This window comes from Melospiza melodia, chromosome 1 (assembly GCF_035770615.1).
Source record: "Melospiza melodia melodia isolate bMelMel2 chromosome 1, bMelMel2.pri, whole genome shotgun sequence".
In the NCBI taxonomy this organism is placed as follows: Eukaryota; Metazoa; Chordata; class Aves; order Passeriformes; family Passerellidae; genus Melospiza; species Melospiza melodia.
Window position 1 is genome coordinate 42256675 of NC_086194.1, and position 27046 is coordinate 42283720.

Sequence of the window (27046 nt, forward strand, 5' to 3'; positions counted from 1 at the left end):
ATGTCGCACGGGGCTCGAGTGATCCGCACCGGGGTCAGCAGCGCGGGGCCCGCCGCCCCGCCGCCCGTCACCGTCGCCTCCTCCTCGGCGGGCTCGGACGGGGAGCTCATGGACGGCGGCTATTTCCGCTCCTGCGCCGGCATGCTGAAGGTGGCCCAGATGGTAAGGGGCGAGCGGGGCGGGGGCCGCTGCCGGGGCTCCTCGGGGCCCTCGCAGCCCGCGGGAATCGCGCCCGTCCCGGCCGACGGCTCCTGTGGCGGCGCGGCCGGAGAGCCCTCGGGCTCCGCGCGGGTTTGGCCCCTCAGCCCTCGCAGCTGCCAGCAGCACCAAAACCCGCGTTCCTCTGGCAGAGCGTCTGTCGGAAGCTGTCCTTGCCATCCTCCTAACGCAGCGATGATCCCTTCTGAGCAGACGGACGTGTGCGAGCCCAAAGTGTCAGTGTTAACTTTTTGCCATTGACAGCGGTAGCACCGTGATGCGATGGCACACCGTGCAGCGCAGCACCTCATTGCATAGTGTGGGTAAGCTTTTAGGAGACAGTGGGGACAAGTGGCGGTGCCCACAGCGACCTGGTAGAGTTGGGCACCACAGCTGAGGCTGCAGCTCCCTCTGGCTCCGTGCCCTGCCTGCCAGAGACCTCCAGCAGTGACCCAGTGACACGGGGAGGGATGCGGGAGATGTGTGGCTGAAATTCAGTAGCAGTCGATGGTGGAACGCTGCCAGGATTTGAGCTGATGCCTTAAGTCAGCGCATGAAATTCAGCTCCATGCAGATGTGGAGAAGATTAACAGATGGATAAGCTCTTTCTCATTTTTATGGGCCATAATTATCTGAGGGGTGATTTGTCAGCTTAATTACGGTAGTGGCAGTGATAATGCCCAGGAAAGAGCATGAAAGACATCGTGTACGGATACCTCCACACGTACGTTTTCATCCTGCAAAAACTTGTGCCTTGACAGAGTTTTATCCTGGAGTTGTTGCCTTCATTTTTTGTAAGCTCCCAATGCCTTCTTTCCCCATGCCTGTATTTGTCCGGTCATTTTTTCAAAGTTGTGTAGATTATTAGATTTCTAAACTGACATTCAAAGTTAGGATTCATTATGTTCTAAGTTATTGAGTAGTAACATCAAATCCTCAGGTTTCTCTTTAAAAGCTGCCTGGTTTCTTCCAGTCTGTTATTAGCTGTCAGCTGCCCTTAGAAATGACCCTCGGTAGCAGGAGATGAAGTTGACCATGACTGTTCATGGCTGCCTTTACCTGCTGAGCATCTGCCCTGCCCTCATGAGACCTCGGAGCTGTCCCTCACTATGAATTCTGTGCAGTAGGAACACTCAGAGTTGTCTGCTGCCTTCTTCTGTCCTGGGCTCTTCCCAAACCACTGAGTGGATCTGGGGAGTCTTTGCAGGAGACGTGTGAGCGTGTGTCTACATTGCAGCTGAACCTGTAGCCCTAAAGCAGTAGCCTTGTGCTCTGCTGATAAGCTGAAAGTCTATTTGCTTTCACCACTGTAGAAAGAACAGATCCTTTTATGGGCTAGAAATAACTCATCCTCTCTGCCCTCCATGCTGCTCTGGTGTCTCTCCAGCTCTGAGGTGTGACTCCTAAAGCTGCCACAGCATGGGTATTGGTGCTGTAATGTCAGTTTCTGGTGTGCGTATTAAGTGCGTGCATTCTTTACATGCTTGACATATTTTCATGTGCTGGATGTAAATCTATCTAATTTTATGTAATGCTTCACATACTTTGCATAAAGTCATATTTTATCGATGCCATTCAATCTAAAATTCATCCAAATTTAAGCAACTGGCTTTCTGTGGTGACTTTAACAGAAGTTAAAATAATCTAAATTATTTTTGGAGCTGCACTCTTTCAGCTTCACCTTCTTATATTTTTGTGCTTTTCATCTTGCCTGTAAATATCAGTAGGAGTTACCTCAGGTATTCAAGGAACTTTGGCAAATGAACTTCTTGCAATATCACATATCACAATAGTGCCTTCTCAAGTAATTCCATATGAAAACCAAATGTTTGTGCTGTAGCCTGTAGAAATAACCACGATACATTAGTTCTAGATATACTCCTGCACCCAATAAAATAGGAAGAGCTAAATATTTTTGCAATTCTCTTTTATCTCTTCTCAGACCGTATTTATACCCACAAGTCCATTTGTATGAGCATTCAGTTCTCCTAGTACAAAGTGTTGGCAGTAACTTTTCCTGGTAAAGATTTCTTCATGCTAAGTCTGTAGACACTCCTGCACTAGTGTAGGTGTGGCTGGTGGCTGTAGTCTTACTGAGAAGCAGAGCCCTTATGCTGCCAAAGGGAAAAGGTAAGGTCATTTGGGTTAGATATATATCACATTAAATTGTGTGCTGGGCCTCTGAGTGGTTGTGGTTGTGGTTGTGACGAGGAAACGTTACAAGTTTTGTTTTCTCTTTCTTTGTCGTCCCCTTTACCAAGAAGTAGAGGATGTTGTAGAGAGCAGGAAAGAAACATTTCATCATTTACTGTAACGTTGAGGGCTGTTTGCTGTGCTTGCAAGATAAAAACCCCAACGATTAGATGTACGTGTGAGTGACATTAATCTAATGTATGACAACAACATGCTATGGAAATCATAGGAAGAAAACAGAAGATAATGTTACAGCTGTTCTGCTGTAAGACAGGACTAAAACTCAGGATTATTGAAGAGATTGTGCAGCCTGAATTGTTGCTAATTTTGAGGGTACCCGTGCTTTCTCTTGAAATTCTGGGTGCTGTGGTGTCTAGCATAGAATGAAATTAAGAAGAAAAAAGTGTTTCTTGCCTGTAAGCCTATGCAAGTTCCTTTACTTTTTTTGCTAGAGAATTTCTTTAACCTTGCAGAATGATTATAGCTTTGAAAAGACCTTGTATTTTATGCATTGTCTTCATGGCCTGGGGAATAGTCTATAAATATGTTGAAAATAAAATGGAGGAGAAAACATAGATATGCAGACTTGTGTATTTTGTGTGGCACTAAGACAATTTGAAAGTTGCTTTTCCATATGTGACTGTCACAAACCTTAGTTGGGGCTCTTCAAAATCCAGTGTGAACTGACATTCTGATTTTAACAGGAAATTGCAAAGTATTTCAACATCTAACTTGCTCCAGCTTGTTTAACTTTATGTTGCTAATACAGATTTTGCTTTTTCTTTCCTTTCCTTCTCCTTTTTTTTTTTTTTTTTTTTTTTTGGGTATTTGCTGTTGTGCCAAGACCTCTTAGGGATACATGCAGGATCCCACTGTGGCCACCTTGGTTCTGTAGCAGCAGTGCACTAAGCAAGTGTGTGAGTGGGTGTGTATCAGTGGGTGTGCACAATACACTTAGACCAGAGAAACTGACTTGAATGACTTGAATTTTTGCCAGCTTGCCAACACTGACACAGGTGGCACTCTCCAGCATTCTGCATGAGCTGTGCTGGTTTGGTTGAGGCGCATTTGCTTTGTGTTTGTTTCTTTTTCTTGAAAAAGAAATTCACAAAACCAAGTTCTGCTTGGAATTATTTGAGAGCTACTCAGTCTTTTAACTTGATCTTCAGAATGAAACATCTTTCTGTCCAAGGAGGTGATTGAAGTAAAACATCTAATTCTGTGCTACTGCTAACTTGTTTTATTGTAAGCCTTTGTAGGAACTGTTGCTAGCCTGGCAAGTTCTCAGTGGATGGGTTCTTGGGAGTTTTTTTGAGGTATCCTGTGCCATTATGGTCAGTGGTATCAGTGTGCCTTTGTATTGTCACCAGGGTGGCTCGAGTGCCAGCGCTGATAGATTGAAACAAGTCTGGTTCCACTGAACCAGACTCAAATGATTGCATTTGTCCTGGAGCCTCGTGTGCTTTTTGTATTTTTACAGCTGAAGTCTGGAGGATGCCACTGATGCTGTTCTGGATGAGATCCTGCTTCCAGCCCAGCCCATGTGAGACAGGGAGCCTGTGTAGGTGTCCCCCTCTCCTAGGCACTCGTAGGAGTGATTGTATCACCTGTGCACAGTGTCTGGGGCAGAGCTTTGCAGGAGTGTGCCCATACAGAATGAAGAGAGAAAATTGAAGAGCTGAGAGCTCATATGTAGGAGAGCCATCATGGCACAGCACATGCTTGTGTAGGTTTTCAGGCTTCTCAAACTGTTGTTGGACCACTCCTTTTTCCTGAGAGGTGCACAGTGACCCATGGCCACCTTTGCCTCTCTTTCACCTCCCCCAGGTTGGGCCAAGCTAACTGTGCTCACAGTTCAGACTGAAGGCCATTGTTCCCACAATGACACCACTGTTACAGCTCTGTCAGAGTAAGCACAGCCTCAGAACACAGGGTGCTTTAAGCTAAAACCAGTGCTGATTCTGTCAGCTCAATGTGAGCCATCAGACAGAGAACAAGACAATCAAAATTACCTTCTCAAGGCTGAAGAAAAGATTTACAAGCAATTGTAATGTGAAAAAAGGATAAACTCAATAAAAGCTGACTTAACAACGTCATCTTAACTTGTTAAAAATGCTAAAGCAATAGCTAAAGCTTTTCTGCAGAGTATCTATTTAATTTCCAAAGTATGCCTTGACAAAAGCATGACATACTTGACAAGTGAATGGCCAACAAGACAGTGTGTAATTCTGAGCAACTTTGAAGTGTGCTGAAACCTCTCTGGGTTATTTGTATACTAACATATAGTTGCATAATAGCATTCAAGAGAATATTCATTCATCCAACACTGAAGGCTAGAGAATGCTGGCAGTGAGGCTGCTGTAGCCAAGCTCCATTTCTGAATGTGTTTCCAAATTTACTGAAGAGCTATATTCAGAAGAATTTAAAATATGAAAAGAAAGCAAAATCTGTTAGTGCAAGAAAACAATTTCTGATTAAAATCATTGATGCAAGAAAAAGAAATTCACAAAAGCAAGTGGTGCTTGGAATTATCTAAGAGCTACTCAGTCTTTTAACTTGATCTTCAGACTGAAACATCTTTCTGTCCAAGGAGGTGATTGAAGTAAAACATCTAATTCTGTGCAGCAGTGTGTCAGTGACATGATTTTGCCTTTATTCTAATAAAGCTGTTCAGTCAGAAGAGAGGCATTCTGGTGACATGCAGAGGTGCTGAAATTGTAAACCTGTCTGTGAGTCCTGTATAGACTGTGCTTTCTGGGGGATTGTGGAAAATCACCCCAAAAAAGTGCAAGATAAACTACTGGCTAAGCAATGAGATGCATTTTCTGAGGCCAAGGTCAGAGCTGTTGTAGCTGCTCATTATTTTTGTTGTTCTGCTGGAAACTGCAGTAAAATCACCTTGCTGGGCATGCTGAACAAAGAGAAAGAAAAAAACTATCTGAGTCTTAGATGGCTCCAAAGCTGGAACACTCGAGTAAGTAATGCCCAGGCTTAGTAATTAAGCCCAGCAGGACTGGGAGGTGCTGTTATTTCCCCTCTGAGGACACAAAGCTGCCTGCCTCAGCCAGTGGTGTTTTTAACGTGCTGCTGCTCTGGGTGGCCATTTTTTCTCTCCAGGTGTTTGTGCAAGAGCTGGAAGCAAACACTGTGTTCTCTGCATGCCAGCCAAGGAGTGCTTGCTGGGAGCCTGACACACTTTTGTTTGATGATGTGAAATTCCACAAGCAACACCATTTTAAGGAGTTTCCCCCTTCTGTCTTGTCTCCATGCAGCTGTTCTCAGCTGCAGTGTTACCCAGGTGTCTGCCAGGTTACACAGTACCAGGGAACTAATGGAGCTTCACTTCAGCTCTCTGGTTTGCTTTTTCCATAAGTGTTTTTAGGGAACAGTGCACCCACAGAGGCTGCTATGGGCAAGAAGAGGTGTCTGCCATGGAAGGGCAGGAAATACATGAGCTTGAAGTGGTTCCATGTGTTTCAAACCACAAACTGAGAATGTAGTCCTTTTGCTTTTTCTCTTGGGCAGGGGAAGGTTTTGTACCATCTGTTTTAATTTCTATCTGCCTCTTTCAGGAAAAAAAAAAAGAAAAAAGAAGCTTGTAGTTTTTCTGATGTCAAAGCTGCTCTAGAAAGCTCAAAAATCAACTCCAAGGCAATTATAGTCATTACTAAACACTAGGATATCTCTGCTCTGAATGTGTCAGTGAATGTTTTATTTTTTACTTACTAAAAGAGGCTTTCTAAAAGCTCAAAGTTGGAGCCATCTTTTATTGCTTATTTGGTGCATCCATTTGGATTTGTTGCAATCCATTCATTAGCAATCTCTGTGCATGTAGAGGTGATTGTTTCTGTAGAGGTGATTGAACAGGGGTCAACAAATAACATTTTCTGAAATAACAAAAAAAGGGAAATGAAGCATAGGAATTTACCACATCACCTGAGATGTGTTCAGTATGCCTGAATGAGCAGAGTGAAATATTGGCAGTGGTTTCTTAGCACATTTGTTTTATGGGAAGTTAAATTTTAAGGTGGTGTTTAAAAATCTTAGGTCACATGGTGTCTGCGGATAATAAGATATGGTGAAAAATATGGATTCTTACTGCTCTGTGACTTTCTTTTAAGATGTGCAAGAGCAATGTGTTCCCTGTCCTCACTTTGTTTGGATTTGGATGCCTTTGAACATGCTCCTCTCCTGCCACAGGGTGACAGACCCCACTGAATCCCTTGTTTACAAGCTCAGTCTCCCTCTGCCCAGAGCCTGTACATGACACAGAGCACCTTGCCAAGCACCCTTCACTGGGCTCCAGGGCTGCAGGGGCTGGGACGGTTTGTTGTGTCTCACTGGGATCCAGCAGAAGCCATGAGTGAGAGAGAGAAGCACACCTGACCCCGAGGCTCTGGTACCTGCTCTGCATTAGTGGGGTGTTGTTCCCCAAAGCCAGACAGTGTTTCCTTCTATGAGTAAGTGTTTCCTCCACTGCCCTCCCTGGGGAGTCCCTGTGAGGTGCTCACTCAGTCCTCTGGCTGAGCTGTCCCCTTTGTGCTATTGTCATATCGTGTGTGCTGTGGTCTTGTCCTCCTATTTTGTGGTCGTATGTAAAGTATGCAGCAGCCAGAAATTGCTATTTTCTGTACACAGAGCTCAGACTCTGGAGTTGCTGTGATTTCCCTTCACCCACCTGTAAACTTCCTCTCCTTTGTGTAACTGAGATTCCTGAAGGGGTCATTGTGGCTGAAACAACTCCCTGGCCTGTGATGATGGTCATCTGATGAATGTAATGGCAAGGACAGATGTGCCTGACTGGTCAAGGCTAGCTGTCTGCAGCTTTCAAAGCCAAAACAAACCCGGCTGCTGTTCCTGCAACAATAGCAGCAGCTGCAATGCTTAGGGCTTCCTCTTCTGCTCACAGCTTCCCTTAAGGAAAATGGAAGTGTTGTGATGACAAAATTGAAAAGCTGCTTCAGGAGGAATTTTCTCATAATATTTTTGGCAGTTTGTTGTTCTGTTTCTGTTTTTTAGGGATACCACTAATGAGTTCAAGACACAAGTGCTGACAGCTGGGCAAAAAGTATGCTGTTAACGTGAGATGACCATCAGCAGCTGCAGAACTGCAGACTGACTTGGCCTATTTTCCTCGAGTCTGTAATCATGCTCTGCAAGAGCTCTTTTCTTTGTTTGGGAAAAGCACAGTCCCCACTTGCTGCTACTCACCTGCTGGCTTGTTGAGCCTTTTGGCAATTGCTTGAGTATCCAACTTCCCAGCAGACACAGGAGTGCTGTCCCGGCCTGTTGGAGAGACCTGTCAGTCTCCAGGCACTCACTGAAAGCTGCCAGCTGCAGCAGTGCCACGGGGAATCTCATCTCTTCTCATTTTTCCCTCTCTTTCAGTGCCCTTCACTCCTCTGGCACCTTGCTAAGCATGGAGTATTCACACTTAGAAAAGGTTGCTCTGTGGTGTGCAAAGACCCACCCTGATCCAGCAGCTAGACTGTGATGATGCCAGTTCATCTGGGCATTGTCTTGATGTTTTCTGGAACTCTCACCTGTGTTTTCCCGATGAAAATCATTATGTACCAGCACAGCTAACAAGGTGGGCTGGGTGATGTAAATGAGTCCTCTTCTTATTCAAGGAGACCTCCTCAAGGATCCTGTTTCCATGGCTCAGCAAAGCCCTTGCTGGAGATGATAGATAACAACTTTTTAACTGCTGTCTGTGACTGCCAGATGTCAGTGTGGTGATCTCTGAGGCAGGGAGAGATGTGGCAGGTGTCAACTGAAGATCTGAATCAGTCAAGCACTAAATGCCTCACTCAGACAGTGAGAAGGGGCCGTGTTGTGAGCAGCATCTCTACGGGGGAGTGATGAGCAGATTGCTCGCTGAGGGTTGGCAGGCAGAGGCACGAGGCATCACTGAGCCCTTCACATGGTATCCCTTGATCTCAGCAACAACTTCCAGCAAGATGAGCTTGCTGTTTGTTTTTTCATGCATCTGATTTCATAGCTTAGCTAGAATGATTGTTGCCTTGGGGTACTGGTTTTTGTGTTGTATGTTCCTATCTTAGTTTTAACTGGCTCTGTGCTGCTAGATACGTGTTGGATGTCCAGAACATGGTGGAAACTTTGCTGCCTGTAAATATACACAATGTACCCTGGGCTTCTAGCAGCCAGGCTTGGTTGGCCAGCCAACGTGGGCTCCTTCTCTGCAGGTGGTATTGCCATGCACAATTGGTGGATCCATTTTTAGACAGCCATGAAATTGATCTACAACATCTCTATAGCTCACAAGTATGGATTAAGCTCTTTCTAGATTGTGTATCACTGGCAAAATAGGACTTCACTTTGGGGCTTTTTAATGGGCCAGCAATACAAGCAAGCCAGACAATCTATCTGAGAATGGTTCAGAGTGGTAGTCTCAGAGGTGCCTGGTTGCTGCAAGCAGTTTATCTTCCCAATCAGCTAGAAGGAGGTGTGGCAGGTGAGGTGGGCAGCCTCCTGCAGTCCTTCTCCACTTACACAAACCTACTCACACTGGGGACTGTCTCCTCCTGTCCTTCTGTCTGACTCTCAGGTTTACCAGATGGACAGAACAGCTGATGTGGCTCTCCAGGAGGATCTAGATGTTGGAAGTGCTTGACTTGCAGAAGACAGATATCAATCACAGCTTGCTGTGCAGTTCTTGAATCTGGAGAGATTTGGTTATACTAATTCCCCTCATTTTTGGCTGCTATAACCAGATACTCCAGTTTCTCCTAGGGGAGTCTGGAGATTCAAGTCTCTTACAATGTTTTTACTTCCTGTAGTCTTTTGAGATGATTTAGAGATTCTCCCTACTATGCAAGAGAGATAATCTTCTGCAGTGGGGTGAGCCACAGCAGCAGCCACGGGCTTATGTGGTTTTTTGCAGCAATAAGGTTGCCTGCACAGAGGCAACCTTAATAATCCCTTATTAATAAATAAACAAGCTACAAAGTAAGGGTTCTCCTGGTCCACAGTAATATTTCCATTTGTTGCAGGTGGCACTTCTTTGAAAGTTAGAGGGAAAGCAGCTGTGTTTCCCAGAGCTAGAACCTTGCTAGGGCATTTGCTGTATTAAAATTTCTGTTCCTATCCATTGCAGACATGCTAGCAGTCAGCTGTGCCGTTAATAGGGTTTTGCAGTGGATTTTACATGTTTGGGGAATTGTTTGTAACTTGCATTATGTCACTTGTGCAATGTTACTCAGTTGCTGCAATACTTTGAGGGTCATGTGTGCAGCTTTTATATAGATTGGAAAAACTTACTGATAGTGCTTTCACAGTTGGAATGTTTTAAATTTAAGTAGATTTTTAAACAAATTGGAGAGAAGAAGAAATAAAATTATGAGGTTGTTGTGGGTAACAAGCTTTTATTTTTTTTCACTAATTCACTGCCTGATGGGAATATATCATATTGCTTGCCATGTAACCATGAAGTCCTCAGCTTTCAGTAAATAACGTGCAGGATTGTGTGGTGCCTTTCAGTGTGTGCAGGCAGCTGTGGGATTGAGGCAGGGAGCTGGTTCAGCTGGCAGGGGTGGGATTGAAGTCCTGCATGCCCTGTGATCAGTGGCAGGCCGGGCTTAATTGCAGCTAGTCATTACAAAGACTTGCCTTTTTAATGATCATGGCTGACACCCTGCTTCAAGGGCTCTTTAATAATGTCCTTCATACGCTGGCTCTGGGATTACCCCACATCCTTTTCCACCACTGAGGCCTGGGCCTGAGCAGATAGATAACTTCTTATTAATAGATACACAACACCCCTCGCTTGTACTTAGGATTGTCCTCTTATCTGTGTTGTAGAGGGTCTGAATAAGATTATTTTGCCTTTTCTCACCCTCCCACCATTTTTATCTTCAATAAATAGCCTGTGGATGGTGGTGCACAAGAGAAGTGACTTATCAGAGGCCAGGCAGCCTCCTTATTTTAGCAAAGCAGCCAGACAAGAAGGAAATCTGCCCAGACGCAGGGGCTGAGAGATGATTGTGCAACCAAAGACTGACTGCTTCACAGAACCATGCACTTGCAGGCAGCTGATTTCATCTGCCATTAATGAAGTTTCAAATGGACTGTGCCTTTTATCTTCTTTTTCTGGTGGGGGTTTACAGCTCACATTTCCAACACTGCCCTGGGAGAAGGAAATCTCATTTACAGCAGCAGTCAACATTGCTGCTTAAATTAGTTGGACCAGTCTTGCCTGAGCTGCAGTTGTAACCTTGGTCTGTGCTTTGCTCATCTTTCTGATTTGGGAAGCTGTTAAAAAATTATTTTACTCCATCCAGAAGTATGAACTTAATAATATGTGGGTGTTGCTGCACTGTGTTGAGGTGTAACATTTGGAAATGTCCAGCTGTAATCAGTGACATTTCTCCAGGGCACAGTTATCCTGATTGGCTCTCATAGGGATGGAAAATTCCATCTACTATCTTGGCTGGTGTCACAAGCTGGAAACTTTGACTTTTTTTCATTCAAATACAAAAAGCATTTAGCTCTTATATTTAAAAAATGCTGTGATGAAACTACATGAGTCAGTGCTGTCCCTTGCTCCAAATTTGCAGACACACTTTCTGTACAATTGCTTGCATTAAAACTTGGGCAGGTTTTAAGATAGTGGAAATCAAACAGGTTTTATCAATTTTATGAATAGTTCTCAGGGTCCTCCTCTTTTCAGATTCAGGAGGAGGGACATTAAAGCAGTACAAAGGTTCATCAGTCCTCCAGCAAGTACAATGGATGAAAAAGAAAACCACTTTCAGGTCTTACCAATAGGAAACTGGTGAGGCAGAGCTGCTGCCTGCAGTGTTTGTGCAGGTGTAGCACTATGCTGAATCCTGTCCTCTGACACTTCTCCCCTGAATGGTCCTAATTTTTGGTTAGCTAATTTCAATACGTGCCCTGATGCAAGACAGTGGGCGAGATAGTTAGGAAACATTAAAAGAGGGAATTGGGGTGCACTGTCATGTGTAGAGGGAGATTTGGATGGGAAAGAATGAGAGATACAAAAGTAGAAGAAATATGGAGTGTAATGGAGAGAAAGAAAAGGAAAGGGGAATACGGAGCGGAAAAAAAAAGGAAAGGAAACACCAGAGACAAAATGTCTCTTCTTATGGGAGGATATGGTAGAGGGGAAAAGTCAAGGAAAAAAATACTCTGAGAAACACGAGGATGTGGTTATACATTGCATGGCAAAGTAATTACATGAAAAGATAACACAGAGCTGGGTGGATTATACACGAGAACGTGTATGTCCTGGTATTATGGTAAAACTTTGAGATAAGAGTTATAATGTTCCTCTGTTACTGTGCACCTTGAGGCAATTTTGCTTCATATTAATGTTATCTTTCCTCCTGCAGTTAGGCTGGCATTTCACATCTTATTTCTATATAGAGAAAGAAAATTATTATCCAGAGCTTAAAGTTACATGGTCAGATAGCAGTTTCAGCCTGGCAATTCAGTACATCATCTTGGTATTTGTAAAAACCATAGTCTGTGTGTTTCTGCAATGAAGCTTTTTAATATTGTTCTTTGTACTACCACAGAAGATAGAAATCCAGATAAGGGGTAGGCCACATGCAGTGAGTTAACCCCAGCCAGCAGCCAAACACCCAGCCAGCCTCTCACTCACTGCCCTCCCCTGCAGGATGGGGAGAAAATAGAAGGAAGGCAAAAAGACCCATGGATCCAGATAATGGCAGTTTTATAAGGAAAGCAAAAGCTGCGCACACAAGCAAAGCCGTAAATTCTTCCATTACTCTGTTCAGGGCCAGGCTGGGCAGGTGCTCTAGCTGAAGGTGCCTCTGCCCATGGCAGGAGGCTGAGAACAGATGGTCTTTAAGGTCCCTTCCAGCCCAAAACATCCTGTGATTCCATACATATTGGTTGCTTGGGAAGAGAAATGCCATAACCTAAAATATTCCCCCTGAAACCTGCTTGCCTTGAGCTTTTATCACTGAACACATCATATGGGCTGGAAAATCCCATTGCTCAGCTGGAGCCAGCTGGCACTGCCAATGTCTTGCCCACTTGTGAGTGTGCTTTGGGGTGAGGGGAGGGAGAGGAGAAGCAGGAAGCCTTGCTGCTGTGTGAGCCCAGTTCAGCAGGAAGCACTGATAGGTTGTCAGCAGAACCACCTTTCTGTGGATTTAACCACAAAAAGGGCAGCCCCTGTGAGCTGCTGTGAAGGCAGCTGGTGACACACCCACAGCAGGGCATCACCACTGAGCAGGGGCTTGCAGAGCTGCCACAGTGGGAAGGGGCAGCCTGTGCTCCACTGGCAGAGTGGTGAAAGAGCTGCTGCACAGGGGTGACTGAGAGTGTGCAGCTCTGAACTGTCAGGGATGGACAAGAGGATGAGCACTGAAGCAGTCCTAGCGTTAAAGGTCCGAAACCAGTTTATTTGCAATGTCTTGTGCATAGTGTGCTTTCTGAATCACTGCTCACAGTTGGTTTTAAGTAATAAGTGACAGACAGGAAGTAAATACTGATTTCCATTTTACAGTGAGCTAGTATTCTCATTTTTATCTTGTGTGCTGAGCTAGCAACTCAAAGCAACTCTCAGAAAGTGAACCTTTTCCTCCTTTTGCTTGTTGTGTGGCTTCCTCCTTGGATGATTTTCACACCTGCTTGTCTGTTACATCTGTTGATTGTCCATTTGGGCTTTTGGGCTTTTTGGAGAAGGAAGCAGGGAGGAAAAGGATATGGGTATTTTGGTATGGCTTTGGGGGGTTTTGTCTTGTCTTTTTTTGATTCTTTGCTTGTTGGGGTATTTTTAGTGAGCATCTATTTTCATTTACTCTGTAAAAGAAAACAGCCATCTTGCCCTAGACATTTATTAGCAGTACTCAAAATTTTTGCCTTTATTTTACATGTCTGAAGTGTTTTGAAGGAGCAAAAGTTTAGCACAATGCATGTGAAGTCTTTATTAGTCCTCATTGGGTGACTGGAGGAGCTGAAGTGGGGAAATACATGATTTACTGAAGTTCAGACAGAAATGGGGTTACAAAACTGGGGTCAGGATTCAAGAGTCAGTGACTTACAATTTCTCCCTTGTTGTGTCAGTGGAAATGGGCCTCTCATCCTCAGAACATTAGGCTTTCCTTTAAGAGTATGTTCTTGTCAGTTTTGGAGATCATGTGGGATTTATGTTAGTGCAGGTAGCTGTGTCTGTGGAAAATTTAGTTCTCTCCTGACGTTACAGAGGAATTACGTATTGGCAATAAAGCCAGAGCCTTATTTATGACATCCATTATAGCAGGACAGTAGAAAAAGATCATACAAAGCACTTGCACAGATTGATTCCTGGGTTATAAAATTGTTCTGTGGTCAGATAAACTACGATCATCTACCACATGAGCAAAAAATGCTTTGTGGTACCAGTAGGTACATGTGGAGCAAAACAAGTCCTTTCTTTTGTTATCCTCAGGACACTAGTGAATAAAATTGTACATGTAATCTCTGGGCTGGTGGGCATGCACTCCTGCCTGTTCCTTCCTTGGAGCAGGTGGTTCTCTGTTAAGTTTTTGAACTTTCTGGCTTGGCCTGGGCTTTTCCCTCTGTGCTGGTGCACTCCAGCCCCGAGTGTTGGTGCAGGAGAGCCCAGCCCATCAGTCCTGAGGGCAGGCAGCTCTTGGGCAGTGTTCCTGGTGGCCTCTGGGGCCAGTGACAGGACTGGGAGCCACAGGAGCACCCAGGCAGCAGAGAGAGGGGCTGAGGGTTGTGTGGCTGGCTGGCTCTGGGTCTCAGCATCATGCCCAGCCCTCTCCCATGTGGACAGGGGGTTTGGAGCCAAGCGTGCTCTGTAACCTAATTGCAGGACTGCAGCCACCCAAGAGTGAGCATGGGGAGTTAGAGGTGGAATTCAAATCACCTAAAATGAGGAGTACAACAGCATCTGGGCCTAATGCCATGGGGCTTTTCTCCAGTATGCATTTGCCTTTGGATAATTGGAAGTTGGGTCTTCCTTCTATGTATAATTTCTTCTTCATATGAAGGCATGATTCCTCTCCTTTTATTAAGAAGGTGTTGAATTTTCCTGCAGTGGAAGATTCATTTCCTTGAAGTCTTGATACACATTTTCTCTGTTTTTTACTGAGTATAATAATGATCAATAGACTCCAGATGCTCATTCTTTGTCAGGGACAAGAAGAAACAAGGAGGAAACCAGCTGATTTTTAAAAAGAAGCAGCATTTCCAGCACTTCCAGAGGCATTTTATAGCACAGGGGAGGAGAATGTATCCCTCTTGTCCAGTCTTTCCCTATCTTCTCTAGCCTGAGAAATACAAAAGGAAGCTGTGCCATTCTGAACAGATTGAAGTAATGTCTATGGGTTGGAAGGAAGATCCAGGGAATTACAGGTTTGTCAGCTTCACCTCAGTCCCTTGGGAGGTGATGAAGAAAATCCTCTTAGAAAGCATTTCCAAACACATGAAGGACAAGAAGGTGATCAGGAGTAGTCAACATGGATTTACAAAGGGGAAATGATGCTTGACCAGCCTTGCTGCTTTTTTAATGAGGTGACAAGCTTGGTGGACAGGGGAACAGTGATGGATGTGGTTTACCTTGATCTTGGTAGGGTTCTGGTCTGCCATAACATCCTCACAGACAAGCTGACAAACTGGGTATGGGAGAAATAAGTGGGCAGAGAGATGGATTTAAAACTGAACAACCCAGCCCACAGGGTTGTGATCAGTGGTGCAAGGTCCAGTTGGAGGCCAGTCACTAGTGGTGTACCTCAGGGGTCCATACTGGGACTGGCACTGTTCCACATCTTCATTAATGACCTGGATGATGAGTACACTTCTGAGAAGTTTGTAGGTGATGAAAAACCTGGGAGGAGTGGCTGATGGGCCAGGGGGTTGTGCTGCCATAGAGAGAGAGAACATGGCAGTCTGGAGAGAGAGGAGTCTCAAGTTCCTCACAGAGAAATGCCAAGTTCTGTATCTGGAGATGTTTGAGGATAAGCCCCTGCACCAGTACAGGCTAGAGGTTGGAAAGCAGTTCTCCAGAGATGACCTTGGGGTCTTGGAGGACCACACAATGACCGTGAGCCAACCATGTGCTTATGTGGTGACAGTGGCCAACAGCTTCCTGGGCTGCTTTAGGAAGGAGACCACATCAGGAAAGAAAGAATTGTGTTTCATTTTTTTGTAGATCTGAGTTAATTTCCAATACAAATGGGGTTTAGCTTGTGAAGGTATGTCAGTGCCATTAAAGAGGCAGATTGTGAGGATGTGCTTACCTCATCTTGAGCTCCAAGTAGGGAAGAGAATGCAGGTTCTGTGAAAGTCTTGCAGGCTCTGTTATGTCTTTTCTGTCTGTAAGTGCTGACTGCCTTTAGCTCACATTGCCTTGACTGCAAGATAGTTCCTGATCTATACCAGTGTCCCTAAACATGCTTCACAACTCATTTCAAATATCTGGTCCAAAGGAGAGTCAAGAAGTGGGTTCATTTAAGCTGATTGACTTCTGTAAAACAGAGTAAATGTGGAACTTTATTTAAATCCAGAAATCCCTCCTTGGGGTTGATTAATGCATATGGTCTTTATTTTGTTCTCAGAAACCAGAAAGCATAAAGCATAAATAATGCTTTACCTGCAATGTGTCCCTCACCCCTTTTGTAGTGCAGGTCTGGAGCCCAGGTGTATATTGTGGAGCACACTGAAATCTCATGAGACTGCCCATCACTTGACCTGTACTTGTGCTCACCCTGGCTTGCTGGCTATGGGTTATTACATCTGTGTTGCTGTCATGACCTGGAAAGTGCTATATTGAAATGGAAATAGCAGTGCCCTGGGTTTTTTTTTTTTTTTTTTTTTGTTTGTTTTTTTTGTTTTGTTTTTTTTGTTTTGTTTTTTTTATGCCTCCAGTTTTTATTTTCAGGGTGTATAAACCTGCTCCCCTGAGCACAGATGCATAAAGAACACTCATAGCATTTGATCACTTCAGTGCTTTGCCATTCCTTTCTCTGTCTCTCTGTGCCTCCGACTGACTTCTCAGATAGATGTTCAACTGTATCCCAGACAGTTACATATTTACCACTTTATCACTCAGTTCTCTGGAAACCAGAATCCCAGGGGGAAAAAAGGTACAGTCATCCCCTGGTATATCATGAGAAAGCAGTATCTGGTGAAGGAACTTCAATATTTGTCAGTTTCAAAGAACAAGTGATATTGGGTGGCTCTCTTACTTGTATTTGTTGGCTTTCTTTTTTTAACAGGTGAGTTTTAAACTCTGAATGGATCTGCAGGCAATATAGTGTGGCAGATAGGGTACAGCTCTATAAAAAGTTGTTGAAAGGTCCCCTTTCACCTGTCTGTGAAACAGAATCACATGCCTATGAACTGAAGACACTCTTTAGAAATCTCATGTTGCAAGATTTATGCTAAGAAAGTAAATCTTTGAAAGAAATATCTCTTTCCATGCAGTGGTTTCTTCCTGTCTGTGTGCTGAGGCACATCTAAATTTTTAAAAAAAGGGAGAATCTTTACTAATTGGATTTGGAGTTGTTTTAGTCATGAAGAACTGTTGAAATGGAAAGCATGTTTGTTCAAATCCATGGTTCTACCTGTGAGGAGTTGAGCAGATTCTTCATTGGTACCATGTATCTTCTGATTTCTGAGGATTGTGACACCTGCGATGTATCTTCTGTCCCTGGATGACTCGCATTCTTCTTTATGCTTCTCAATTTCTTTATACCTTTTAACTGAAAAGAAAAATACTGCTATGCTTCCATGAAATTGAAAGAGCTGGGTCTAGCTTAAACTAAGGGTTTTTCCCCACTGCTTTTTATTATTTGGATGGTGGTTGTACTTCAAGAGTCCAGTCCTCCTCCTTATCCTTTGTACACTGAAAAAAAAACTGCTAAAGTTAATTGTTCATGCATGAAATGAGCCAGTGAGCAGATTTAATATTTCTGTGAATTAACATTTCCTTCTTGATTTTTACCATGTAAAACCTGGGAACTGATTATTGTGAAGACACCTAAATAAGGGAAACTTCTTCCAGCCTTTGGTGGTTAGAGAATGTTGTGCTCATCCCATCTTTATCCTAGAGCAAGGCTCAGTGCTTGCTGTGACTTGTTGTTGAGTCTTCCTATAGAATAAAATTTCATTAAATTTAGTTTTAATTTATGGAAATAATAGCTTTGTCTTGCATCACTTAGAGTGTGCTCCTAGCTTATAGGGTAAATTATCTCCTTCTGATTGTTCAAGTTATTTTTATTATTATTTAAGTTATTATTATTCAGTGGCTAAGTCAGATGACTCTGCTTAACTGACATTAAGATTCAGAGAGCAGGGCTCACTTACAGGGCTAATATCAGCTCCTTGGAATGCCACAGTAAAAATAATGGAGCTGGACCAGGTGTGACAACAGCTTAGCCACTTGTGTGGGAAGGAATCCTGAAAACTTTTTCCTCCGGAGCCACGGTTTTGAAGTGGTTCACTGTCAAGACATTGATGTGGCTGTTTGGATGGAATTTGGTTTGGTGAAGGTCCTTGTGAATTTTGTACATACAGACCTTTTGGTTGCCCTTGTACATGTGTATATTTATCCTGTCCACTCAGAACTGAGCAGGTGAAACCTGGCTAACACTTAGGGAGAATCTAAGCTATGTTGTTTGGGCATTGTGGTTGGGTTTTTTTCTCTTTTAATCTTAAGGAAATTATTCTGATAATTAATGCAGTTGGTTAGGAGTTTGGAAGATGAGTGTGCAGGAAAGGATGGTGCAGTCTTGAAGTGCTGGCTTCCTCAGATAGTTTTTAATGTCCAGGAGAAACACTTAAAATGTGAATCATTACAGCTTCTGGCTGACTTTGGATGAACTAAAAATTACAGTGGCTGAAAGCATGCATTGACTGAGTCTGTAATAAAAAAATATTTTAGTATATTCTTGGTAGATTTATTTTGATCACCCAGGTTAGCCAGGCTGGTGCAAGCAGCAAGATTAGTAAAATAAACAAGTAGCTTTAGATTAAAGAAAAAAAGGAAATAGCTTTTGTCCTTAGCAAGCATACAGCTGTAAGAAGTTGTGCAATAATGCTTTATAGTTTTATGTGGCAGTGTTAACTTATAAAGGTTTTGGGGCTGAGATGAATTAAATAGGTTCTTCCAAATGTTTCTATTATTTACTCTGATACTGCCTTACAGTCCATTAATACTTCTGCTCTGTAGGTGGCAGAAAAGGAAGAGTAAAACTGTTAGCTCAGGTCCCCTGATTGTGCATGTGAAAAATGTCACTAAATGAAAGTGAAAGGTGTGTTCATGGACACCTCCATTTTCACAGCTTTCAGTGGACTCCTGAAAGTCTCTGGGCTTCAGATGCTTCAGTCACTGGTGCAACTCCTGGCATACAGTTCCATTTCTCTATTTGAGACCTCTTCTGTTGTACACAGAGACATCTTCAAGTTGAGTTCTTCAGGCTGAAACTGCTGCTTTCCTTCTGGCCATTGTCGCTTTCACCAGGGAGTTGCTTCAGCTCATTTATCAGCTAATTATAAAACCTTATTATCATGCTTGTCCATTTTGTTGGGACCACTCCATTTACATGAGATATTTGTCTTTTGTTTCTAAGTGTCATTTTGTTGTGCTTAAAATCATCTCCACAACCCTCTGAGCACCAGAGTGAACACCTTGAATGTGCCTTTTGTCTTCCAGATCACGCTGCTGATTGGATTCATCAGTGTAAATAATTCTCCATGGACAGATTACAGTGCATACAGCTTCTTTCAGATTGTCACCATGTGCGACCTGGTTATGATTTTGTTCTTCTACATCATGCACATTTTCAGAGTCTACAGGAAGCTGACTTGTGTTAGCTGGCCGCTCGCGGTAAGCCTGGGCTCCTCTCCTCTCCTCTCCTCTCCTCTCCTCTCCTCTCCTCTCCTCTCCTCTCCTCTCCTCTCCTCTCCTCTCCTCTCCTCTCCTCTCCTCTCCTCTCCTCTCCTCTCCTCTCCTCTCCTCTCCTCTCCTCTCCTCTCCTCTCCTCTCCTCTCCTCTCCTCTCCTCTCCTCTCCTCTCCTCTCCTCTCCTCTCCTCTCCTCTCCTCTCCTCTCCTCTCCTCTCCTCTCCTCGGGGTTGATGGGGCTTTCTCAGTCCATTCCCTTGTGCTGTTTTTCACTCAGCTCTCACTCAAGATAGGCTGTCTTTCACTCAATTCTTTTTTGCCTCCTGTGTAAATCCTTTTGTTGCTTGCATTCAGCTCAGCAGATTATGTAACTGTAAGATTTTTCAGCTGATTTGGATTTGATTCTGCCCTCCTTTGCACAAACATAAATCTAGATTTACTATATGGAAGGCAATAATTTAATTAAGAGACAATTGAAAGGAAGCAACTGATCATCAAGCCTTCAGCAGGTGGGTCCTAGCTCAGGTCATTTATAGCAGCTCAGGGATTGCTAAAGTACCAAATCATAGCTTTAGAATTCATGTACTACATCCTGTCCGAAAATAAAGGCTGTGAGTGCTATTTAAATCAAATGTGCCTCTTTTTGGTATGGTTTTAGATAACTTAAACAACAGCAAAAAATAGTAGCCTCAGCCTGATTGCACAGCCTGGCCATTCCTGGGGTATCCTGCAGGATGTTCCTGCCTCATTCCCGCATTTCCTGTACACATCCATCTCTCATACCCTAGCAGAGAACCCACAGGCAGCAGCAAAAATGTGAGACCTGAACTTCCTCAGTAGGTCTGCTCAGGTCAGCTAACAGAAGAGTTCTGCATCCTAGTGTGGGATGGTGGATTTTAACAACCTCTTAGAACATATGTTAGTGTCCCTTGCATATGTTAGTTCCACTGAAGAAGGGCCAAAGGAGTGGGGAAAACCAACTGGAGAGATAGAGAGGAATTTTTATACCCAAGAAGTGGTTGGGTGGTGGTTAATGGAAACTATGTAAGCAATTTACAGATCTAAGATAACAGTTTGTCCATCCATCCACATATAACCAGAGAGAAAAATTTAATTTTCTTTTTCTTTTTAGCTGAAGAATATGGCTAGACTTTTTTCAAATAGTGCCACCACTATTTGTTTCTAAAGGTACTTATTTATCTAGAGATAGTACAGATGCAGGGATTCAAATAAAGGAGTGAAGTAAGCTAATAAATGACAGTTTTGCAGAGCAATCTTTAATGTGTGCATTGCTGTAACAGGACTATGCTATTTTTGCCTCTGCATTGGCTGCTTCTGGGGTTTTTTTGTTGTGTGTTTAATTATTCCTCAATGTTCCAGAGTTTAAGGCACTGAAGTTTGTGGCTGCTCAGCTTCAGAAAGCTTTATAGGATGTGATGCTTGAACATTGCTACTCTGTTGCAAAACAAACAACCTCATTTTCAGTCACATTTAAGTATCTTTAGGACAGAAGAGGAAGACGTGAGAGAGTCTGGAAAACTACAGCTAGCATTTGGATGAGTTTCCTGGCAGGATCTTTACATTGCAATCAGGGGTGTGATTTGCAGCCAGTAAAGCTGAAGTGGTTCAAGAGGTTGTTCATTGATGACACCTTTTAAAGCTTGGAAGTATTTCTCCAGAGGGGCGCTCTTCCAGCCCTGCCGGCGTTGCTTCTCCACCTAATGTGGCCTCTGATGACTCTGTTGCAGCTTTGCCCATCCCTTGGATTCCTCTAAAGTAGTAGCCTGTGCACAGTGCTTTATTTGATGTCTCTAAGGAGGCAGTGGAATGTCCCATTTGCTGCTGCCTCATGGGCTAGTCAGAGAAGCCTCCTTGTGCATATCATTTATTCTGGCAAATGCAAGGCTTGAGATTTTGATTACCCGAAACAAGTTTACAAATTAGGAAAGTAACTTGTGCTCTCAGAGCCTACTTTACAGGAAAAATCCTCCTCAGCTCTTTTTAACACCTGAGCAGGGTGAAACTGGTATGGTAGACTGTTCATCTTCTGGTCTTTCCTTGGAACATTTCCTTTTGGGATTGTATTCCATCTTCTGATTTGAGACAGAATCTCTCCTCTCCTTTCCTTTGTATTTGCTTGGCTCATGCTGATAAAGGAAGCAGATATCCACCTGCCCCACCCCACTATGCACAAAAAAACAACCCATGTTCAGTGTCCAAACACTTGTACTGGTATCATAAGCTTTGTGGGGATTCAAAATCAAAATCCACAGATACACCATGCTTGTAACTAGATAAAATTGACTCCTGGACTGATACTTATCATCTCAGAGAAGAATTTAAATGTGGTGCCTCTCTCAGAAAACCCCATGGCATCATGTTTTACTACAGCTGTGCTTTTCATGGCTTCCCTCCCTTCCCTGTGGTTCCCAGTCTCAGCTGATGTAAGTTTTTTGTAAATGCAGCAGTAGATCCAGTGCTGGCTTCCTAAGATTATCAGAAGTAGGAGCATTTGGTTTCCCACTTATGCCATTTCATATAGGCTAGAGAAATATGTCCTTAAGGCTCCTTCCTTGCTCCAGAACCATCTCTTTAGATAAGGTGCATACTTGGTGCAATGAGGTAATGTACTGAATTGAAAGGATTGCATCCATAGCCAGCAAGTAAATCCTATTCCAGTAACATTAGTTGACCAAACTGTTGTTTTTGAACAGAAACTGAGGTTTGGTATAGAATCCACTCACAAGGTGAATTGCTGGGTTTTGGTGTTTGGTTTGTTGCTTTGTTTTACTTTGCTTTTTTTTTTTTTTCCCCTTTTTGGCTATGTTCTGTCCTCTGGGTTTGAGGGTTTGAGTCATCTCTGCCAACTTACTTTCTTTCTGAGACATATCAAAATGCTTTGTAGATAAGTTTCCCTTCTGATGCATGCTGTGCTTGTCTTTTCAGGAGTTTCTTCATTACTTAATTGGTACAATTCTGCTTCTCATTGGATCGATTGTAGCAGCATCCAAGAGTTACAATATAACAGGACTTGTGGCCGGAGCGGTAAGACTGTGTTTATTAGGCTTGACACTTTTAAAATTGCAATATATATTAAGTAGGCCATTGGAAATCTATCACTTGTACCTTTGTTTTCTTACAGACTTGCCTTACTTGTGTCTTGGTTGGGTGAACAACCTTCTAGCTCATTTTAGTGAATGTTCTGTTACACAGTGCCAACAAAAATATTTTGTTGTCAGATGCTGGACTCATCACTAATGTTGGTATTTGTCTTGCCAGAGCATTGAAACCAAAGGCTTCTGCTTTAACTCACAGGAACTAATGTGTTTAGGTGAAGAATTAAGACAATTAACTTTTGACAAAAGACTGTTGTAGCAGCTGGAAATTACCTAAAGGATTTCATTCCACTTTTCAGCTTTCAACGCTTCCTGCTCCTGAACAGAGCCCTGTTCAAGATAATTTCTCCTGAGCTAAAACCCAGTGAGGCTCTGAGCTGACTTCTGGCAGGTGCTGTCTGCTTCTCTTGGCTGGAAGGCTTTACAGAGAGAGGCATGACTTCCAAGTGTGGGTGACAGTATTTTCACAGCAGCAGGACCTGAAATACAGCTCCTCCACAATAAAGAATTACTTTCAGAAACTCAGTCCTGACGGTGCAAACAGGCTAGGAGACCTACCTGACTTGTTTATTTGGCAGACAGCAGGGAAAGACTTGTTTGAATGGGGCAGTAAAAGAGCAGTAATCAGAGGTGCTAGAAACAGTCTTTTCTTTGTTGCAGAATCCTAGTGAGAAGTTTAGAACTTGACATTCCATGCTGCCGTCCAGCTGTTTCTCTCTCCTTGTGCATGACTCTCAGTCTGTCTTTCAGCTTTAACAAGACATAAGCTGCTATTATACTACAGAAACTTCTGGGTTTTTTAGTCTTTTGTCAGAATGGAGTAAAAAAACCCACAATTTTTTGTGTCTGTTAATCCCATAAAATGTATAGCTGAATATACAAAAGTGTCCATACATGCATGGAATATGTGTCATCTAATGCTCCATAAGTATTTGTGGTTTGTTTGTTTTCTCATCCAGACTTTCGGGTTCCTGGCTACGATACTCTGTGTTATAAGCATGTGGTCATCCTACAAGGTTTCGTGCATCACACAGTCAACAAGTAAGTATCATGCTTAGTAACTGCCTGAATGCTTCCCAAAATGAATATTTATATTGTCCGGCACAGGGCTGTGTCTACCTGGAAGAATCTATTAATGCCCTGGTTGCTGTGACTCAGAATTACTCAAAAAGCAATAATTCCAAATTTTCTGGCATCACAAACATTGCCACAGCTACTGACAGCTGTTAACAAATAACTACTGGAGCGAAATAACTTGCTTCTAGCTAATAGTGAACATAGCAGTGCTTTCTTTTCTCCCTTCCCCACCCCTTACCAAAAAGTTTCCAGTATGTTGCTTAATAAATTGGATGAATTTGTTTGTGGCAACACAAGTGACACTTGTCTTCCTTTTCAAAGATGCATCTGTGTGACTCCATCACCTGTGCAAGATGTCTGCCTTACAAAACAGGATGCCAAAGAGGAGTGTCCACTACTGAGGAGAGAGACATGGGTGTTTTGTTACTAGCCTGGACAAGCTGGTAGCTTTGGAAGGTCTACTTGAATTCCTATGCAAAACAATGTTGTGAACCAAAGTTTTTTTGCTCCCCCCACCCAAAGAAGTTTATAATGGAGAATCTGCTTGTTTCAGAGAAAGACAACTTCTATCTCTCAAGTTGGGCTGTGGCTGTTTCCTGCTATTTGCAATAAGTGTTATTTAAAACTCATTTGGACAGTCATTTGGTTCTCCTTTCAGAGGGATGGAAAAATTCCTTCTGATTTCCTCCATCTGTTTACACAAGGGAAATCCTGCAAATTCCTACCTGATTCTTAACTTCCAAGGATTATATGTTTAAAAAATGAACAGTTACAAACTAATCGTGCCTGGATAAGCTGACCCAAGCCTTTGTTAGCTCTTTCTATCAGAACTGTGGACTTTTTCTAACATCAGCTCAGCTAGCATCAAAATTTAAGAACTGCAACTTGAAAACATCATTGCAAGCACTTCTTCCTAACCCCAACAGTACACGATGAAATCAGGGATTTCCTCCATGAATTTTTAGCAAAGATTATTCTTTTAAAATTCCCTTGCCAAATACAGGAAAATATGCATCCAAGAACACACATTTAATATTTTATGGGGTCTTTTTTCTCCTTTTCATAGTAAGACCACTTCTTTAGAAAATTTCTATGCATTTGCTATAAATTATTTGCTTTGTAATCTACCAGTGTTCATGGAAAGCCCATTGTGAATGGAGCAATGTGCTTCTTTCTCTCTCTTACATGTGGTATTGTCACTTCTCTGCCTCAGCTGGAATCTGTGCTCCTGGGGACTCTGCCCAGAGCCTGGACAGGCAGAACAATTCAGTTTTGTCCAACCTGGTATCATAATGAAATTCTATGTAACTTCAGTGCTGAGACAATGCCTTCTTGGCACCTTTGTCTTTCCTTTTGCAATCCATCTCTGGTGAGCTGGGAGTTCTTTGCAGGAAAAAAAGGAAGCATGGGCCTCTCTTCCTCTTTGGTTCTTCTCCTATCATGTTTAGCTGTGAAGTAGAACTTGGTTTATTCTGTTGGGATAACTGCATGATGGTGCAGCAGAAGTTGGGTTTATACAGTTTATCAGGGACAGTCTGAAGAAAAAAGCATTTTCTGGCCTCCTATTTATTTTTCTATTTGTCTGAAATTCTGCATCAATAATGCTAAGTAATTTAATGGTTGTCTCAGAAAATTCTTTTTGTGCCTCATCCTCATGGCAGGTCAATATATATTGCTATTTGTTGCCACCTTTTTTTTTTTTCATCCTAATATATGTATCTTTACTTAGAATTTATTTTTAATTCTGACAACAGAAAATTGGCCAGCTGCTAAAATGTCAAAAATTTTGAGTAAATAAATGAAAATAGATAACTTGAAGAGGTAAGAATCCCCTTCCTCATGGTGCACAGTTTCTGTGATTCTTTTTGCTATTCCTTTTCAAAAGTGTCCTGTTTGGAGCAACACAGGGCAGGAAACAATTCAAAAGGACAAAATTCTGTTTTTAGTGGATGAAGGTACATACATTCACTCCAAGATAAAGTGCTTCAGTATTAATACAGAGGATTATTCAAATAAACCATATAACAGGCAGGTATATTGTTACTAATTTCATATTGGCGATTATTTTTCTACAGTGTTCAACTTCTGCCCCCTACCTTCTGATGATGTGTTTTATGTTTAGTCAGGAATGAGCCATTTTTTTCTTTTTGACAACCAGAATTGAGCATAGCTCAAAGGCTTTCTGGCTAGAGAGAACAAACATTCTCCTCAGCTGGGAATCCATTGTCAGCAGTGTCAGTGATAGCTCAGCCTTCCTTGTGCTGCCAGCACAGGACCACTCAGATGGCCTTATGTGACAGGAGACTTCATTCTGGGCACTTTGAGTGAAAATACCTGCAGAACAAGGTACTCACACACACACACACACACATATGTGTGTGTATAATTTTTTGCAACAGGGGTGTTTGATCTCCAGTCCTCCTGCCAAGACTGACTTTACAGTTTTTGGAAAGCAGCACTCTGGCTTTAATTTGCACTGATATGACAGATGTTTGAGGATACAACCTCTCCTGTTTTCCTAGAAGAAAAAGGCTGTGTTATTTCTCCTTCACCTCCTGAGGTATGACCTCAGATTGACAGTAGGAACCTTCCCACATTAAGCTTTAAGCCCACTTGGCAGTCCTGTGGCAAGCAGTGTTTGCTGAGACCTCAGCGCTGCAGTGGCAATGGAGAGAAGCACCTGCTAAGGATTGGGGCTGGAGCCTGAGCTTGCTCTGCAGAAAATGCTGTTTCCACTTTCTCCTGGAACCATGCTCCCTCTCCTGGCACTATACTGGCTTTTTTTTTTTGCCTCTCACATCACTACTGTCAGTTGTCACCATATGGAGAAAAAAAAAGTCAAGAGGAATTTCATGCAGTCTAACGACCAAAGAATTTCTGAACTATGTTCTGTGATCATCCAAAGAATATGTTTTGCTGTAAGTGCACTTGCTTATACTGGATCAAGAGATATGAGTTACCAGTTCCCTTTTGACTTTTGTGCCTACTGACAGGGCTAAAATATTCCTGCAGCTTTGGCTGTTGTGACAGCGCCGGGTCCACAGACCCACCAGATGCTCCTAATCAGGATGCTCTCAAGCTGGAAGACTGACATCTCTGCTGCCAAAGTTTCCTTGCTTTCCCCAAATCCTCCTTGTGAAGCATGTCTACCAAGAAGAGCACAGATTTTCTGTTACCACCAGCTCCACCGGGGGTTGCTGAATGACAGCTCCGTCTGGCAGGGAATTCAACACCTCTCTGCTGTACCTCTGCCAGCAAAAGTGTTTTAAGTCTCCTTCAGTGTCAACCTGGTTCTGAAAGCTCCATCTGTCTGCAACTTTGTTAAATATGGGATTCCAGCTGTTTTAGAAATAAACTCTGTTAGCTGTCTGGGTGATGTGGAGAATCAGACTGTTGTCCTGGTCATTTTTTTCCTTCCTCTACCGCAGCAGTGGCTTTCTCTCAGGGGAGTATCAGAATACATCCTGTAACTGGAGGAAGATAGGTAAGAGCCACAGAAAAACCTGCTGTTGTGTTTGGATGTGCTCCCACTATCCCACCCAAAAGTTGTCCATCCTCCTCAGCTCCAAGATGAGTGTAGTTTATCCTTTGAGCTAACAC

The 27046-nt window shown here is 43.1% G+C and overlaps 1 protein-coding gene across 1 annotated transcript; it reads left to right on the forward strand.

Moving 5' to 3' along the window:
• Positions 1 to 26834, forward strand: CMTM7 (CKLF like MARVEL transmembrane domain containing 7). The gene is made up of 5 exons (XM_063155227.1): positions 1 to 162; positions 19064 to 19237; positions 22200 to 22298; positions 23329 to 23410; positions 23768 to 26834. Exons 1-5 carry the CDS (start codon positions 1 to 3, stop codon positions 23779 to 23781), a joined length of 531 nt encoding a protein of 176 aa, XP_063011297.1. The 3' UTR covers positions 23782 to 26834.
• Positions 26835 to 27046: the final 212 nt, after the last annotated feature.

Coding starts and splice junctions, on each gene's coding strand:
- CMTM7 (XM_063155227.1), top strand. CDS start 1: ATGTCGCACGGGGCTCGAGTGATCCGCACCGGGGTCAGCAGCGCGGGG. Junction 19,238..22,199: donor GTGTTAGCTGGCCGCTCGCG/GTAAGCCTGGGC, acceptor TTGTCTTTTCAG/GAGTTTCTTCATTACTTAAT. Junction 22,299..23,328: donor CAGGACTTGTGGCCGGAGCG/GTAAGACTGTGT, acceptor TTTCTCATCCAG/ACTTTCGGGTTCCTGGCTAC.